The sequence below is a fragment of the Quercus suber genome, unplaced genomic scaffold (assembly GCF_002906115.3).
Source record: "Quercus suber isolate HL8 unplaced genomic scaffold, Cork oak 2.0 scaffold_229, whole genome shotgun sequence".
NCBI lineage: Eukaryota > Viridiplantae > Streptophyta > Magnoliopsida > Fagales > Fagaceae > Quercus > Quercus suber.
This window is the reverse complement of record NW_027069687.1, coordinates 1-14,631: the sequence shown is the minus strand read 5'-3', so window position 1 is coordinate 14,631 and position 14,631 is coordinate 1. Positions and strand designations below refer to the sequence as shown.

The 14,631-nt window shown below is 36.5% G+C and overlaps 1 protein-coding gene and 1 pseudogene across 1 annotated transcript; both read right to left on the bottom strand.

The window, feature by feature from the left end:
* Window positions 1-6,033: 6,033 nt before the first annotated feature.
* Window positions 6,034-7,226, bottom strand: LOC112004623 (acidic endochitinase). The gene has a single exon (XM_024036863.2). It carries the CDS (start codon window positions 7,057-7,059, stop codon window positions 6,169-6,171), a length of 891 nt encoding a protein of 296 aa, XP_023892631.1. The 5' UTR covers window positions 7,060-7,226; the 3' UTR covers window positions 6,034-6,168.
* A 2,927-nt stretch (window positions 7,227-10,153) lies between these two features.
* On the bottom strand, window positions 10,154-11,222 carry LOC112004628 (acidic endochitinase-like; annotated as a pseudogene).
* Between the last annotated feature and the right edge of the window lie 3,409 nt (window positions 11,223-14,631).

Sequence of the window (14,631 nt, the reverse complement as noted above, 5' to 3'; positions counted from 1 at the left end):
ACTGTGACCGAGGACGGATTTTCGTTCCCCGAGGGGCCCTCCGACCAGGAAACTGTCACATTAGCCGTCCCCTCCTCTTCCCAACTCTTTGCCGAGGCTGCCGAGGGAGCTCTAGAGGGGGAAGGGGACGCATTTGAAGTTTTCGCTCATCTTGATCAGTCCGAGGATCCTCCCAGGGACTTGGGTGATCCCAATTTGAGTAAAGCAGACCTCCTTGTTTCAGAAACCCCTCCTCGACCGTCAATGGGTTATAAGAGGAAACCCACCACCAAGTTGTTGGACCTACTTGAGGGCCAGCCGGGGGAGTCCTAACAGAAAACTCCTACTCCTCCTTCGAAGGCTAAGTCGACTTCCGCTCGGTAGAAGCTTCCTCATTCTCCTTCTCAAACGCGCTCGCCCTCTGGGTCCGTGCCTGCTGGTCCTAAGAAGAAGAAGGACAAGGGTAAAAGGATCGTGGGGATATGACGGTGTCCTCACAGGAGGAGGAGACTGCTCTGCGGCCATCCAAGCAGCTTAAGATAGGCGGAAGGAGTCCGGATAGGCAGGTCGCCGACACCACCTCGTCCGGGCTGACGCCTGGCTCCTAGCCCCGATGCTCCGCGGGGAGCCATTGAGGGATAACGCCTCTCTTAGGGATTTTAATGAGGGCGAGGGTACGCGCGTGGCAGACGCATTGGAGAGGAGATTGCTGCTCCCAACGGACATGGCTGAGCTTGACTCATTGACGAGCGAACAGGTCTTCCTCAGCCTTAAGGGATATGTAGGGATGGTAAGGGCTATAACCTCAACTCTTTCCCACTCTTTTTCTTTTATGGGGCTCATCGCACATTGGTCATTTTGACAGGCCGTCCAAGCTATCTTTGCGTTGAAGGGGGCGGCAAACGACCAGAATGAGGTCCTTAAAAAGGAGCGCGACTGGCAATACCAGGCCACCAATACTCTGAAAAATTCTGAAGCTGACCTCGTCAAGGCTCGACAGGCTCTGAAGGAGGTGACTAGTGAGCGGGATAATGCGCTGTCGGGTCTTAAGGGCGTCCAGACCTAGGCCACGGAGCAGACGACGCGCCTACGCGAGGCGGAGGAGCAATTGCGGATCGCGAGGGATCTGATTACTGACCTGCGGGCTGACGTGGCAAAGGCCGAAGGGAATCAGAGGGTAGCGGAGTGGGCTAGGGACCAGGCCCTACGGGCCAAGGACGAGGCTGATCATGGCAAGAAGATGGCCGAGCGTGCCAAAGAGGAGGCCGAGGCCGCAGCCTATGCTGAGGGGTGGCTGCAGTAGAGGCCGACTACAAGGCTCAAGTCCTGGAGTGTGTAGGCGATATTATCCCAGGTCTGGGCTGAGGCCCTCAAACAAGCTGGAGTGGAGGCTGGGTCCGACCTGTGGAAGGCGGAGAACGTGTATTATCCTCCCGCTATCCGTGAGGCCGCCCCTGAGAACCCTGAGGTTGGGGAGATTACTGAAGAAGTGCGGGCAGCTGAACTGGGGGAGCATTCGAGTGGGGAGGTATCCCCAAGATAGTGGAGATCCCTTCCGATGATCCAGCCCCCACCACTGAGGAAGTAGCTGCTCTCGCCGTACCCCTGCAGACTATCCCCTCAGGCCAGGGCTCGGAGGGGTCAGGGGCTGCCTTTGTCCAACCGGGGCAGAGGAGTAGGCTCCCCGGCGTCTCGGCTCGTCCTGCTTTCACGTTGTTATTTTATTTTGTTATACTTTCCTTCTATGTACTGTGGCTCCTGCCATGCAATTTTTACGAACTCATCGTTGTAATGCGAATTTGATTTCCCTTTACTTGAATTGCTTATTTGTGTACACGCTGCCTGCTTTTCCTTTCTTCCTTAGATCCGTATACTTTAGCTTGAATTGCATGTTGGTCAGTTGCACCAGTAACGATGATAAGGAGAGAGAACGTATGCATGGGCACCTCTCTCGCGTCTCAAGGGCCCATGGGGCTTGGTCCTCTCCTAACTTGGGATGTTTTGTAGTTGGCCTCCCTGTAGGCCTGAGTCCGAGGGCCATGCGACGCCCCTGTTCTGTTCGGCGCAACGGTCTGATTGAGCGGTTGGTTTCCCCATAGGCCTAGTCCGAGGACAATGCAGTGCCTTGGTTTTGTCTAACGCTTTAATTTCTCTGTAAGTATCTAGTTTCCCCATAGGCTTGAGTCCGAGGACCATGCAATACCTTGGTTCTGTCTAGTACCCAGGTATAGAGGAGCGAGTATTTCCCCATAGGCCTGAGTTCGAGGACCATGCAGTGCCTTGGTTCTGTCTAACGCTTTCATTTCTCTGTAAGTATCTAGTTTCCCCATAGGCTTGAGTCCAAGGACCATGCAATACCTTGGTTCTGTCTAGTACCCAGGTATAGAGGAGCGAGTAGTTTCCCTATAGGGCTGAGTCCGAGGACCATGCAGTCCTTGGTTCTGTCTAACGCTTTGATTTTTGTAAGTATCTAGTTTCCCCATAGGCTTGAGTCCGAGGACCATGCAATACCTTGTTCTGTCTAGTACCCAGGTATAGGGGAGCGAGTAGTTTCCCCATAGGCCTGAGTCCGAGGACCGTGCAGTCCTTGGTTCTGTCTAACGCTTTCATTTCTCTGTAAGTATCTAGTTTTCCTATAGGCTTGAGTCCAGGACCATGCAACACCTTGGTTCTGTCTAGTACCCAGGTATAGAGGAGCGAGTAGTTTCCCCATAGGCCTGAGTCCGAGGACCATGCAGTGCCTTGGTTCTGTCTAACGCTTTCATTTCTCTGTAAGTATCTAGTTTCCCCATAGGCTTGAGTCCGAGGACCATGCAATACCTTGGTTCTGTCTAGTACCCAGGTATAGAGGAGCGAGTAGTTTCCCCATAGGCCTGAGTCCGAGGACATGCAGTGCCTTGGTTCTGTCTAACGCTTTCATTTCTCTGTAAGTATCTAGTTTCCCCATAGGCTTGAGTTGAGGACCATGCAATACCTTGGTTCTGTCTAGTACCCAGGTATAGGGGAGCGAGTAGTTTCCCCATAGGCCTGAGTCCGAGGACCGTGCAGTGCCTTGGTTCTGTCTAACGCTTTCATTTCTCTGTAAGTATCTAGTTTCCCCAAAGGCTTGAGTCCGAGGACCATGCAATACCTTGGTTCTGTCTATATATATATATATATATATATATATATATTTACAAAGTTATCAAGTGGTGGTTGCTGGTCATATTTTTGAATAATTCCATTCAAAATGATGGATTTATTTTTTAGGGGGCCAGAATAATTTATTCATTAGACTGCTGAGAAAGAAATAGTTTAGTATTTTTTTTAAAGTACATGAAACCATGTAATTATATGGACAAAGTTTACCTACAAAATTGGTTGTAATCTTAGGCTACAACTTTACTCAATAAAATAAACATTACTAAATATTTTCAGAATCTAACCGTTGAATTATATGTTCTTTATGCTCTTAATACACATGTCAAATTTTGTGTCAGCCAGATATTATTTACTATATGATTTATAACTTTATATTTTTATGGATAATTTTAAACTACAAAAACTTACAATTTAAATAACTTATTGATAACATAGCTATTGATATTTAATTTTCTAGAAATTTTGTAAACAGGAAGGATATAAGAAGAAGATATAATCTAATGGTGGATTTATTAAAATTCATTTTTAATAAAAATATATTGAAAAAGGTTGTGGTCTAAGGTTAAAACCTATTTTATAGCTAAACTTTGTCTATATTAGATTATAAAAAAGAAATATAAAATATTTAAAAATCTTATATCTTAATGGCATAATTTGCTCCAAAAGAACCAGAATTTGAATCCCTCTCAAGTTTTAACTTGTAATTTTCGAATTATATATACAAAAACGAACGTGACATATTTTTGTATGCTTGTTTCTAGGTTGTCATTATCATGTCTGTAATTTTCGTATAATTATTCAATTCTCTCTCTGAGCACAATAAATGCGTGCTTGTCTTCTTTCTTACATATAATAATGGGTCTTGCATTGAATAAACACCGTCACCTTGTCGTCTATTATAAATGAACATGGCATTAGAAGACAACTTGTCCCGTTCATGTGGGACTCCAAAGCACAGACAAAGGAAGAAAGATTATAACGTGTCTTTTCGTGTAGGGTACAATAATTTTGTGTCCCTTAGCTTAGGCTAAGCCAAACCTGGTGTACGTACAATGCAGCATAAATATTTTGTACAAATTTTTAGGGAAACAGACATTTCCTATTCATCAAACATTTAATTGGACGTTCGTGCTTCAATGGCATATGCTTTTTGAAGTAGCATAAATTCCAAATGCTAGCTCACAATTAAAGATGGCCAACTTTCTGCCACTAGAGAGTAGAGATAGACTTAACTTTCTTTCTTTTTTCCTGAAATGGGAAACTTTATTAATTATATACTAAATAGTATAAGTGTCATTTGATTATACATAACGAAATTCATCAAATTCATCGCATCACACAAAAGTTTACAGTTATATACAGAAGAATGAAGGATTATCAAGTCTCAAGAGCTTGTAATTTAAGTAGATTCTAATTTTTTTATACGAGTCAAATTCTCTCCCTTTTACGCTTATTGTAATAATTGAATTATAAAGAAATTTTTAACTTTAATTATTTAAAAAAAAAAAAAAGATAATGAGAAGGGAGGTATGAAGTTAGAATAAAAAATACGAGATATTATAAAAAAATGTCATTACCACTAAATATAATATGAGTGACATAATTAAGGAGAAACAGAACTAAAAAAAAGTTCGCATGGGGTTCACAATGGATCGTTGACTTCTTCCTAGACTATGGGAGGCAATATTATAGGAGGCAATATAAATCGGAATAATATAATTTTAATTTAGGCCCAAATGTAATACTACTAACTAGAAGGTTTACTGACCTCTGGGTTCATTAGAAGCCGAAGCCAAAGTTTTGGAGGAGGCCGTGGACTTCGCCTGGGACGTTGGTATAAAGGATGTTCAATTGTTCATTTTGAATGTGATTCAAAACTGATTGTAGATGCTGTGCTTGGTGTTAGCAGTTTTCAAATGTTAATCTATAACATCATCGCAAGCATTTGTCAAAAGTTACAAGCATTCAGGACTTCACAGATCTCACATGTTAAGCGAACAAAAAATCAGTCAACTCACGTCTTAGCTTAGTATGTCAAGAGTATTGAGAATTACGTAACTTAGATAAAGGAAAATCTAGCTTTTATTGAGTCTGCTTTAGCTTAAGATGTATTAAATTTGTCTTCTTTTTAATAAAGTTGCAGTCTTTTCATCCAAAATAAATAAATAAATAAACAATGGCCAAGTGAGGAGTTTAGGAGTAGGGAGATGAGGAGCTTTGCGGGTGATACATAAGACCCGCCTCATTTAAAAATTAAAACCGTCTTCAAATTTTTTTTTTTTTTTAAATGGTATTTGATATTAGATTAATAGAGAAATGGCTTAGCTCCTGGGGGTTGTGGTGGTAGTGAAAGGTGGTGTTGAGTAAAGATCTGACAATGAATTGAAAAACCATGCCTAACCGCTCAATAAAATTTTGGGGTACATCATTGGGCAACTTAGCTCCTGAATCATTTGGGAATAATTCAACTTCCACTTGAGCTAGTTGTTGAATTAGTTCGACAACTGGTTTATCGTTGTGTTGTGTTTTCGTTGTAGTTGTTATTATTATTATAGGTGAGTAAGGTCAACTCTGCATAGAAGAATAAGATAATATCATTGAGAATAAGATAATATATCACTGAATGTAATGTTTTTGATGTGGTGCATGTTTGGTACACCATACTGAGATTATATAAAAAAATAGTAACAACCAACTTATGAATATAAACAACGAATCTACTAAATCTTTTATTTCCGGTGATAAGGATTATTATTATTTCTAATATTGTCTTTATTCAGTGCATCAAACATTCAAAGTTTCCTAAATCAAAAGCATTACAACTCAGTAAAGATTATCTTGTTCTATTTCTTTTTACTTGGATTTAATGCTTGAATATGATAGATATCAAATGTCACATTATAGTCTGCTATATGCATCAAAATTATTAAGTACATGCAAACCATGCTTTATTGTCATAGATATTTGTTACAGTTCATAGGTAGTAGTGAACCTATTGATGAGTAGCTCATTCAGCATGCCATATTGTTAGCAAGTTTAGGCAATGACCTAGACAGCGCTCTTTATGGATGCACTATACCCATTATCAAAATTTTTGTTCCAAATCATTACCCCTCCGTACTTGGTAGAAGTCTTAATAGATGGAAGGACCTGAGATTTGAGCACATCAGCTGGGATAAATCCACCACTTGGAGCCGCCGCGGTAGCCGCTGGTAGTCCCAAGAACACTTGCTTAGCTTGAACCGTAGTCCATGTTTTCCACGAATTCAAAAGGTTGTTTGCATTGCCTGAGTACTGACATAAAGCCGTAGGGTTGTTGTAGAATTGAACCCAAACATAATCAAACAAACCGGTTTTGATAGCGGCATCTAGATGATCATCTGGGAATTTACATTGTGGAGCTGCGGCTAAGTACACCTTTTTTTGTTGGCTAAATCCATTAAGTGATCTAGCAAGTTCATCGTAGTGGTGGGTTAAACCCAACTCGATGTCAAAATCAATGCCATCCAAAACTGCATCGCCTAGTGGACGTGAATTGGACTTACCTCCTAGATAGTTATTCCAAAGGTAATTTGCAACTTGCTTTGCATCATTAGCTGAAGAAAGAGAGTAGGTTCCCTTACCGCCTCCAATTGAAAGAAGGACTTTGATGCCTCGCCCTTGGCAAGCTTTGATTTCAGAGCTGAAACGGGTACAAGTATTGGCACTGGGGCTACAGTGCCCAGCTAGGTTTAGAACTGCGGTTTGGCCATTACCGAATGTGGATAAGAAAGCAATGTTCACATATTGGTAGTTCCCTGCGGCACAAGTGTCAGCCAAGGAGCCTTCATTGTTGTCTTGGCCCCAATATATGGCAATCCCAGCAGCCTGTGAGGATTTGCATAAAGAGATGATTAAGAGGGACAATAAAAGGAATGATAATTGTTTACGGGCGGTCATGTTGGGATCCTTTTGGGTTCTTTTTTGGCTCAAGAATGGTCGAGGGGGTGCAAATTTATAGCTGTTTGAGTGGAGTCTATTATGTACACTATTAAATTCAAAAAATTAAAAACTAAAAAATAAAATGGATTGCGAAGATTCTTTCACTTCAATGGTTTAACCATCATATTATGGTATCTTCAATCAAAACATTCAAAATTCAAATCCTTTGCTTATAACTATATATAAAAATAAAAATAAAAACTATAAAATGTACTTAAAAAAAAAAGAGATTGAAATAAGGTCTTGTGAGGTAAATGGTTATAAGTGTTAGATTTTATTTTGTGTTGGCATATTTCATGTATTTATCATTAAAATACCTTTTTTGTATGGGTCCATTTGTATTTAGGTTGACGATTTAAGACTTAAATTTTGAAGTCTTAAAATAATAATAATAATGATAGAAATGGGTGTGCTCCAATTATTCCCAGTTTCCACAGCTCCAATCAACGAAACATGATATACTATCTCCCAATCAACCTTCATATCTCAACACTGAATGGTATTGATGGATGTGATGGAAACGACCACCACTCAAAGGATTTGGTTATGATGAGAGTGAGGAAGTAGAGAGAATTGATTAATAGGCGTTTGGCCATCAAAATTTATTGGGTTTCTCTCAACTTTCAGATGTGAATTAGGGTTTAATTTTGTGCAAATGACTAAATGAGGCTTATAAAGGATGGGTAAAGGTTGGAATAGCAAGAGAGTTCATGATTTCTCTCATGTTCTGTCTAGTGTAGCCTCTGCTTTAAAGTAATATTATGTTTGTATGACATGTTTGTATAATCTCAATGATTTGAGGATTTTTTTTTTTTTTTTTTTTTTTTTTTTTTTTTTTTTTTAAGGATAAGAATTTACATTGCAAATGTTACTAAAGAAAAATGCTTATAAGCTGCAGTACAAGTGCATTTTTATTTATAATGGACCCACTCCCATCACATATTGTCACCCAAATTCAAGAACAAGCTATATGTCTAATTGGTTTTCGAACTTTCAAGCCACCAATTTTGAAAAAGAGCTTGCCATCCGATAGCCATGAAAGTGACACATGACCTCGTACGTGGCAAATAAACACCCCTAATTACTTTATCTAATTGGAAGTTTGTAAAGCTTCAATGGCATATGCTTCAAGAAGGTACATAAATTTCCAGCTGCCTTCCAGAAGATGCCAATATGATGACAGCTTAGCTTATCCTTTTTAATTTTTATCCACACAATGGATGGTGGTCTTTCTTCCCTTAAAGTCCTCTTCTTTTTGCTTGCCTTGTGTTGGGGGGCACAATTTCAACCCCTACAATTGTATAGCTAACGGGTCGACAATATGATGGTGATACATAAAAGTACCTAAATTTCCAACTTTCTTCCGGAAGATGCCAATATGATGACTGCTTAGCTTATCTTTTTTTTTTTTTTTTTTGCTTATCCTTTTTAATTTTTATCCTCACAATGGATGGCGGTCTTTCTTGCCTTATGATCTGTTTAGATTAAGAAGAGGATAAGAGTAGAGTAGAGTAGAGTAGATTTAATACAAAATTAGCTTAGTTTTGGTCAATTCTACTCTACTCCTCTTCACTCTCCTCCACTCCCCCTACTTCTCCCCTCCATCCAAATAGGCCATTAGGGTATATTTGGTTAGTGTGAAAATAGGAAAGATAGAAAATAAAGAGAGGAAAATAGCGTAGAAAATGATATATACACTGTTTGGTTGAGAAGAGAAAATAAGAGAGACATAAAATAGGGGGGAAATCCCTTTGGGCCCATCTTTTTTTATCCTCCCAATTTAGGAGGAAAATTAGGAGGAAAAAGTGCTGAAAAATGCACGTTACACAAATAACCTTAATTTAAATTGCATTTTTTTCTTTTTTCTCATTTTCCTGGGCAACAACGTTGCCCCTCTTTTTGCCTTTTTTTTTTTAAAATTATTATTATTCTTTTTTTGGGCAATCACTAGTTGTTACCTTTTTTTCTTGGGCATTAACATTGCCTCTTTTTTTTTCTTTTGATTTTTTAGGGCTTGGGCGTGATAGTTTATTTTTATTTTTATTGGATGTGTTTTTTTTTTTGGAACATGTTTTTGATTTTTATAAAAAATTTTGGGTGATTGCTCTTTTTTGTGTGGTTATTTGTCACTTTTTATTTATTTATTATTATTTGGTATCATTCTTTAACAAGGGTATATGAGTAAATTTATTCAAACTCATTTTTTCCATCCCTCCACTTTTCCACTCCCAATTAAACAAAAAATGAGAGAAAATAAAATCTTTTCTATCCTCCCATAATTTTCTATTTTCTCACTTTTTCACCCCTCCAACCAAACAGACCCTAAGTCCTCTTCTTTTTGCTTGCATTGTGTAGGGGGCACAATTTCACCCCCTACAACTACTCTAAAAATTGGTTTACAAAATATTATATCAAATGCCATAAAAGATTTGAGAGTGATATAGCTCACGGTTCGACAAGTGGTATTAGAGCTAAAGTTATGGATTTGGGTTGCAGGAGCGTTATTTTGAGGGAGGGATTGAGGGAATTACAATTCAACTCTCAACAACCACTCTAAAAACAAGTTCGTGGGGCACAATATCAAATACATAAAACATTTGAGTGTGTCTTTTTATCGCTAATTAATTTTAAGGTAGAATGACATAACTCATGGCTTGACATCTTGAATGCAATTTATATTTCCTTATAAGGGAAGTTATATTTCCTTAATGATGATTATATATATATATATAATTTATCTTACATTTAAAAAAATTTTTGTATGGAGCCTATATAATTTTTAAGGATGATATTATTTTATTACATTACATTCAAAAAGTATTGATTAAATATGGCAGCACTTCAGAGTACTCTATATATAACATAATACTGAACACAACAGAATATTATTTGGATAAACTATATTTTAAAATCTTACATTTTCAGAAATTTCAAATTAAGCCCTACACTTTCCAAAAAAATCAACTTAAATCTTAAAGCTATTCCTTGGGGTGAAAAATCATACAATTTACGAATGCAAAGGCTCAAAACAAACTTGAATATGATAGGTGTCAATTGCAACATTATATTCAATATTTTTCAAAATGAAGTACATGCAAGCAAGGTTTATTGTCATAAATATTTGTTACAATCCATAGGTAGTGAAAAACCTACTATGCATAGCTTATTCAGGAGGGCATTGAGTGGTTTGGGCATTGAGTGGTTTAGGCATTGACTTAGACCGCACCCTTTATGGATGCACTATATACCCCTTATCAAAATTTTGTTCCAAATCATAACCCCTCCATACTTGGGAGAAGTCTCTTAATGGATGGAAGGACCTGATTTTTGAGCACATCAACTGGGATAAATCCACAATTTTCAGCAGCCTCTGGAGCCGCTGGTACCCCCAAGAACACTTGATTTGCTTGAACCGTAGTCCATGTTTTCCATGAATTCAAAAGGTTACTAGCATTGCCTGCGTACTGACAATCACGGTTGTTGTAAAATTGAACCCAAACATAATCAAACAAATCGGTTTTAATAGCGGTATCTAGATGAGTATCTGGGAATGGACATTGTGGAGCTGCTGCTAAGTACACCTTTTTTTGTTGGCTAATTCCATTTAAGTGTCCTAGCAAGTTCATCATTGTGTTGGGTTGAACCAATCTCAATGTCAAAATCAATGCCATCCAGAACTGCATCACCTAGGACTCACCTCCTAGATAGTTTTTCCAAAGGTAATTTGCTACTTGCTTTGCATCATCAGCTGTAGAAAGTGTGTAGCTTCCATCATAGCCTCCAAGTGAAAGGAAGACTTTGATGCCTCGCCCTTGGCAAGCTTTGATTTCAGAGCTGAAACGGGTACAAGTATTGGCACTGGGGTCACAGTGCCCAGCTAGGTTTAGCATTGGGGTTTGACCATTACCGAATTTGTTTAAGAAAGCGAAGTTCACATATTGGTAGTTCCTTGTAGCACAATTGTCAGCCAAGGAGACTCTTCATTGGAGTTTTGGGCCCAATATATGGCAATTCCAGCAGCCTGTGAGGATTTACATAAAGAGATGATTAAGAGGGACAATAAGATTAATGATGCTTGTTTATGGGCAGCCATATTGGGATCCTCATAGGTTTTTTTTCTTTTTTTTTTTTGGATCAAGAATAGTGGAGTGGGTACAAATTTATTGTGAATTAGTTTGATTTTATTATGTACAGTATTAAGTCCAAAAAAAAAAAAAAAAAAACAAAAACAAAAACAAAACTTAACTATAAAATGGATTTCATGTGAAAATTTGAAGTAGGGTCATGCCACAATGTTTATAAGGGTAGAAAAGTATGACAGCCGTGTCTTGCACTTAACGAATTCTAGCCCAAAGTTCATTTAACAATTCAAACATCCCATCAATCAAGCTACGACAACCTGGTCCCTCCCTCAGAGAAAGAGTTAAAAAGCAAGTTGAACTAGTGCATGGGTACATATGTTCCGGTGTAGCCTCTGCTTGAAAGAAATATTATGCTTGTATGACTTGTTTGTATATTAATCTTAATGATTTGAGGATTTTATTTAAGGAAACAAATTTATTTTGCAATTTAAAAAAAAGAAAGAAAGATAGATATTACGGAAAAAGTTATGAATGATTTAAATTCTGAATATCTTCATTAAAAACATTAAAAGATGAAAACTTTGTTAAACTATATAAGCTTTTAGCTAGAAAATTGGTTATAGGTTGGAGTACCAAGTACATTTTTATTTATTATGGACCTATTCCCCATCAGATATTGTCACCCAAATTCAAGAACAAGCTACGTCTAATTGGTTTTCGAACTTTAAAGCCATCAATCTTGAAAAGGATGAGCATACCATCCGATAGTCAAGAAAGTGAAACATGACCTAGTACGTGGCAAATGGACACTGCCTAAGTACTTTATCTAATTGGAAGTTTGTAAAGCTTCAATGGCATATGCTTCAAGAAAGGGACAAAAATTTCCAATAGTCTTCCAGAAGATGCCAATCTGATTATTAATTACTGCTTAGCTTATACCTTTTTGTTTAGCTTATCCTTTTTATCCACACAATGGATGGTAGCCTTTCTTCTCTCAAAGTCCTCCTCGTCTTTGCCTTGAATGCAATTCATATTTCTTTTTAAGGGAAGAGAGGCACCATTTGACTGCAAGAAACAATTATGATTATTTAGTTTATCTTTTATATATATATATATATAAGTTTCATCTTACATTTAAAAAATGACTATGGACTATGGAGTCTAAACTTTTCTTGAGGATGATATTATTTTATTACCTTGCATTTAAAAATTATTGAGCACTTCAGAGTTCAGAGTACTCTATAGCACATTACTGAACACATCAAAATATTATTAATTTGGATATATATATATATATACTATATTTTAAATTAACCCTATGGTTTTGGGGTTTTTTTATAAAAAAATGTTTCATTTTCAAAATTTTCAAATTAAGTTCTACACTTTCCAAAACATTTCAATTTAAACCATAATGCTATTGCACATGAGGCTGTTAATTAAAAATAGTTGAATAAAATGATATCATGAAGTAATTTTTTTTTTTTTTGCTAAACATATCATGAAGTAATATTGTTCATACAGTAAACACATGTATTAAAATAACTAAATGATGTCATTTTGTTTAATTTTTTAAAGATGTCACTATTAATGGGCTTATGGTTCAAGTTGAAACTTTTTTTTTTTCTTAGTATAAGACTTAATTTTAAAAGTCCCGCATTTAATTTGAAACCACGCCTATAAATTAGAGGGATTAAAATATAGTTTATCCAAATTATTTTAAAGGATCAACTATAGAATTTATTCAATCAAATCACTCTAAATCCTCTGCATTAACATTCTCAAAAAATATATATATATATATATATCCTATGCATTAATCTTCTTTTAACTTTTTTTTTTTTTTGGAGAATCAATCTTCTTTTAACTTGACCCATCATTTATGACAATACCATAATCTAAAACATAAATGATGGGTCAAGTTAAAAGAAGATTGATTCTCCAAAAAAAAAAAAAGTTAAAAGAAGATTAATGCATAGGATATATAATATATATATATTTTTTTTTTTTCGTATAGAAAGATATTATTGGAAGATTTGGAGAAGCAATTATTGGAGTTGTACATACTGAACTCCTCAACGTCATTTAGTGCGCTTTTCTAAGGTCTAGATTTAGCACCATATTGCTAATTTAACCTGAAAATTATTTAATAAATGTTCCCTCTTTTTTATGAATGGTTAGATTCATTAAAAAAGAAAAAAAAAAATTATCCCACTATGAGTGTTTTGCTTTATACTTCACTAATTACAGAATGCTAAGAGCCTGTTTAGTACATGTATTTAAACACATGTTTTTAGTTTTTAAATAACATTACACGTATTTTTACATTTTTTTACCCACACGTATTTCCAAAAAATTGAAAACTATTGTTTAAACACACGTATCAAATGAGTCACAAGTGTTTGATTTTTTATTTTTATTTTTCGTTTATGCTTTGTTTAATTTATAAGGAAATCTAAAAAAAAATGTAAGAAAAAAAAATGACAAATGATAGGCTACAATTGGTGGAACATAGAGTATAGCATGTAGGTTGGGACAAATGATTTTTATCTTGGTCAGTCTCACCATATTTTTAATTAGTAAAACATAATATTATGACAAAGAATGAAGCAATATTATTCCCACAATACTAAATAATTACTCAATTGACCCATGCATCTTGATCAATATTTTCATTGAGTTGACAAATCAATAATTTGCCAATCATAGCCAAGAAAAATCTACTATCAAAGATTTTAATTATTAAAATAATAATGAAACTTATTTTTATTATTTAAAATTTGAATTTCCCAACCTCCACTCCTTAATTATTTGATTGCTATACTTTAACCTAGCTTGCCACAACGTTGAGACACCTACGAGTCACTAATGCTATCCTCAACTTTATGCCTTTCCCTTTCATGATTTCCAATATTTAATTCAAATTAAAATACACAAAGGGGACCTTTAGCTTTTCCATCTAACAATCCTCCAATCGACTGTTAATTTAAGGTAATCGAATTTGTTCCATATATTGAACTTTACCAATTTCCTCTCAGTGTCACATTGATTTGGTCAGATTACAAAATATATGCATCTTTGCCAAGATCTTACGAGAAATTAAAACCATCAAATAAATTGATTGATAATACCCCATTTCCAACTTCTTTTCATCAAGTGCACAAATTTCGAATGCAAATATAATCTATAAAGACTCAAAGATTCAATAACCATGGACCATGACTGTATATATATATATATATAGCATATTCACCGGCCATGACCTAACATTTAATCCTTCGCGGTGCTCAATTAGGAAACATTAATGGAAAGCCACATGTAAATTAGGAGACGGTATCTCTAGCACGTACCCTAAAACTGTGATAATTATTCCTAAGCTAGGGAGGCTATGCCCAAAAGTTTAGGTTTTTTGAAACAGAAATACACATGATTTTCCTATAATAATTAATAT

What these genes read in the sequence shown, in the direction of transcription:
- LOC112004623 (XM_024036863.2), bottom strand. Translation starts at nt 7,059, where the DNA reads ATGACCGCCCGTAAACAATTATCATTCCTTTTATTGTCCCTCTTAATC.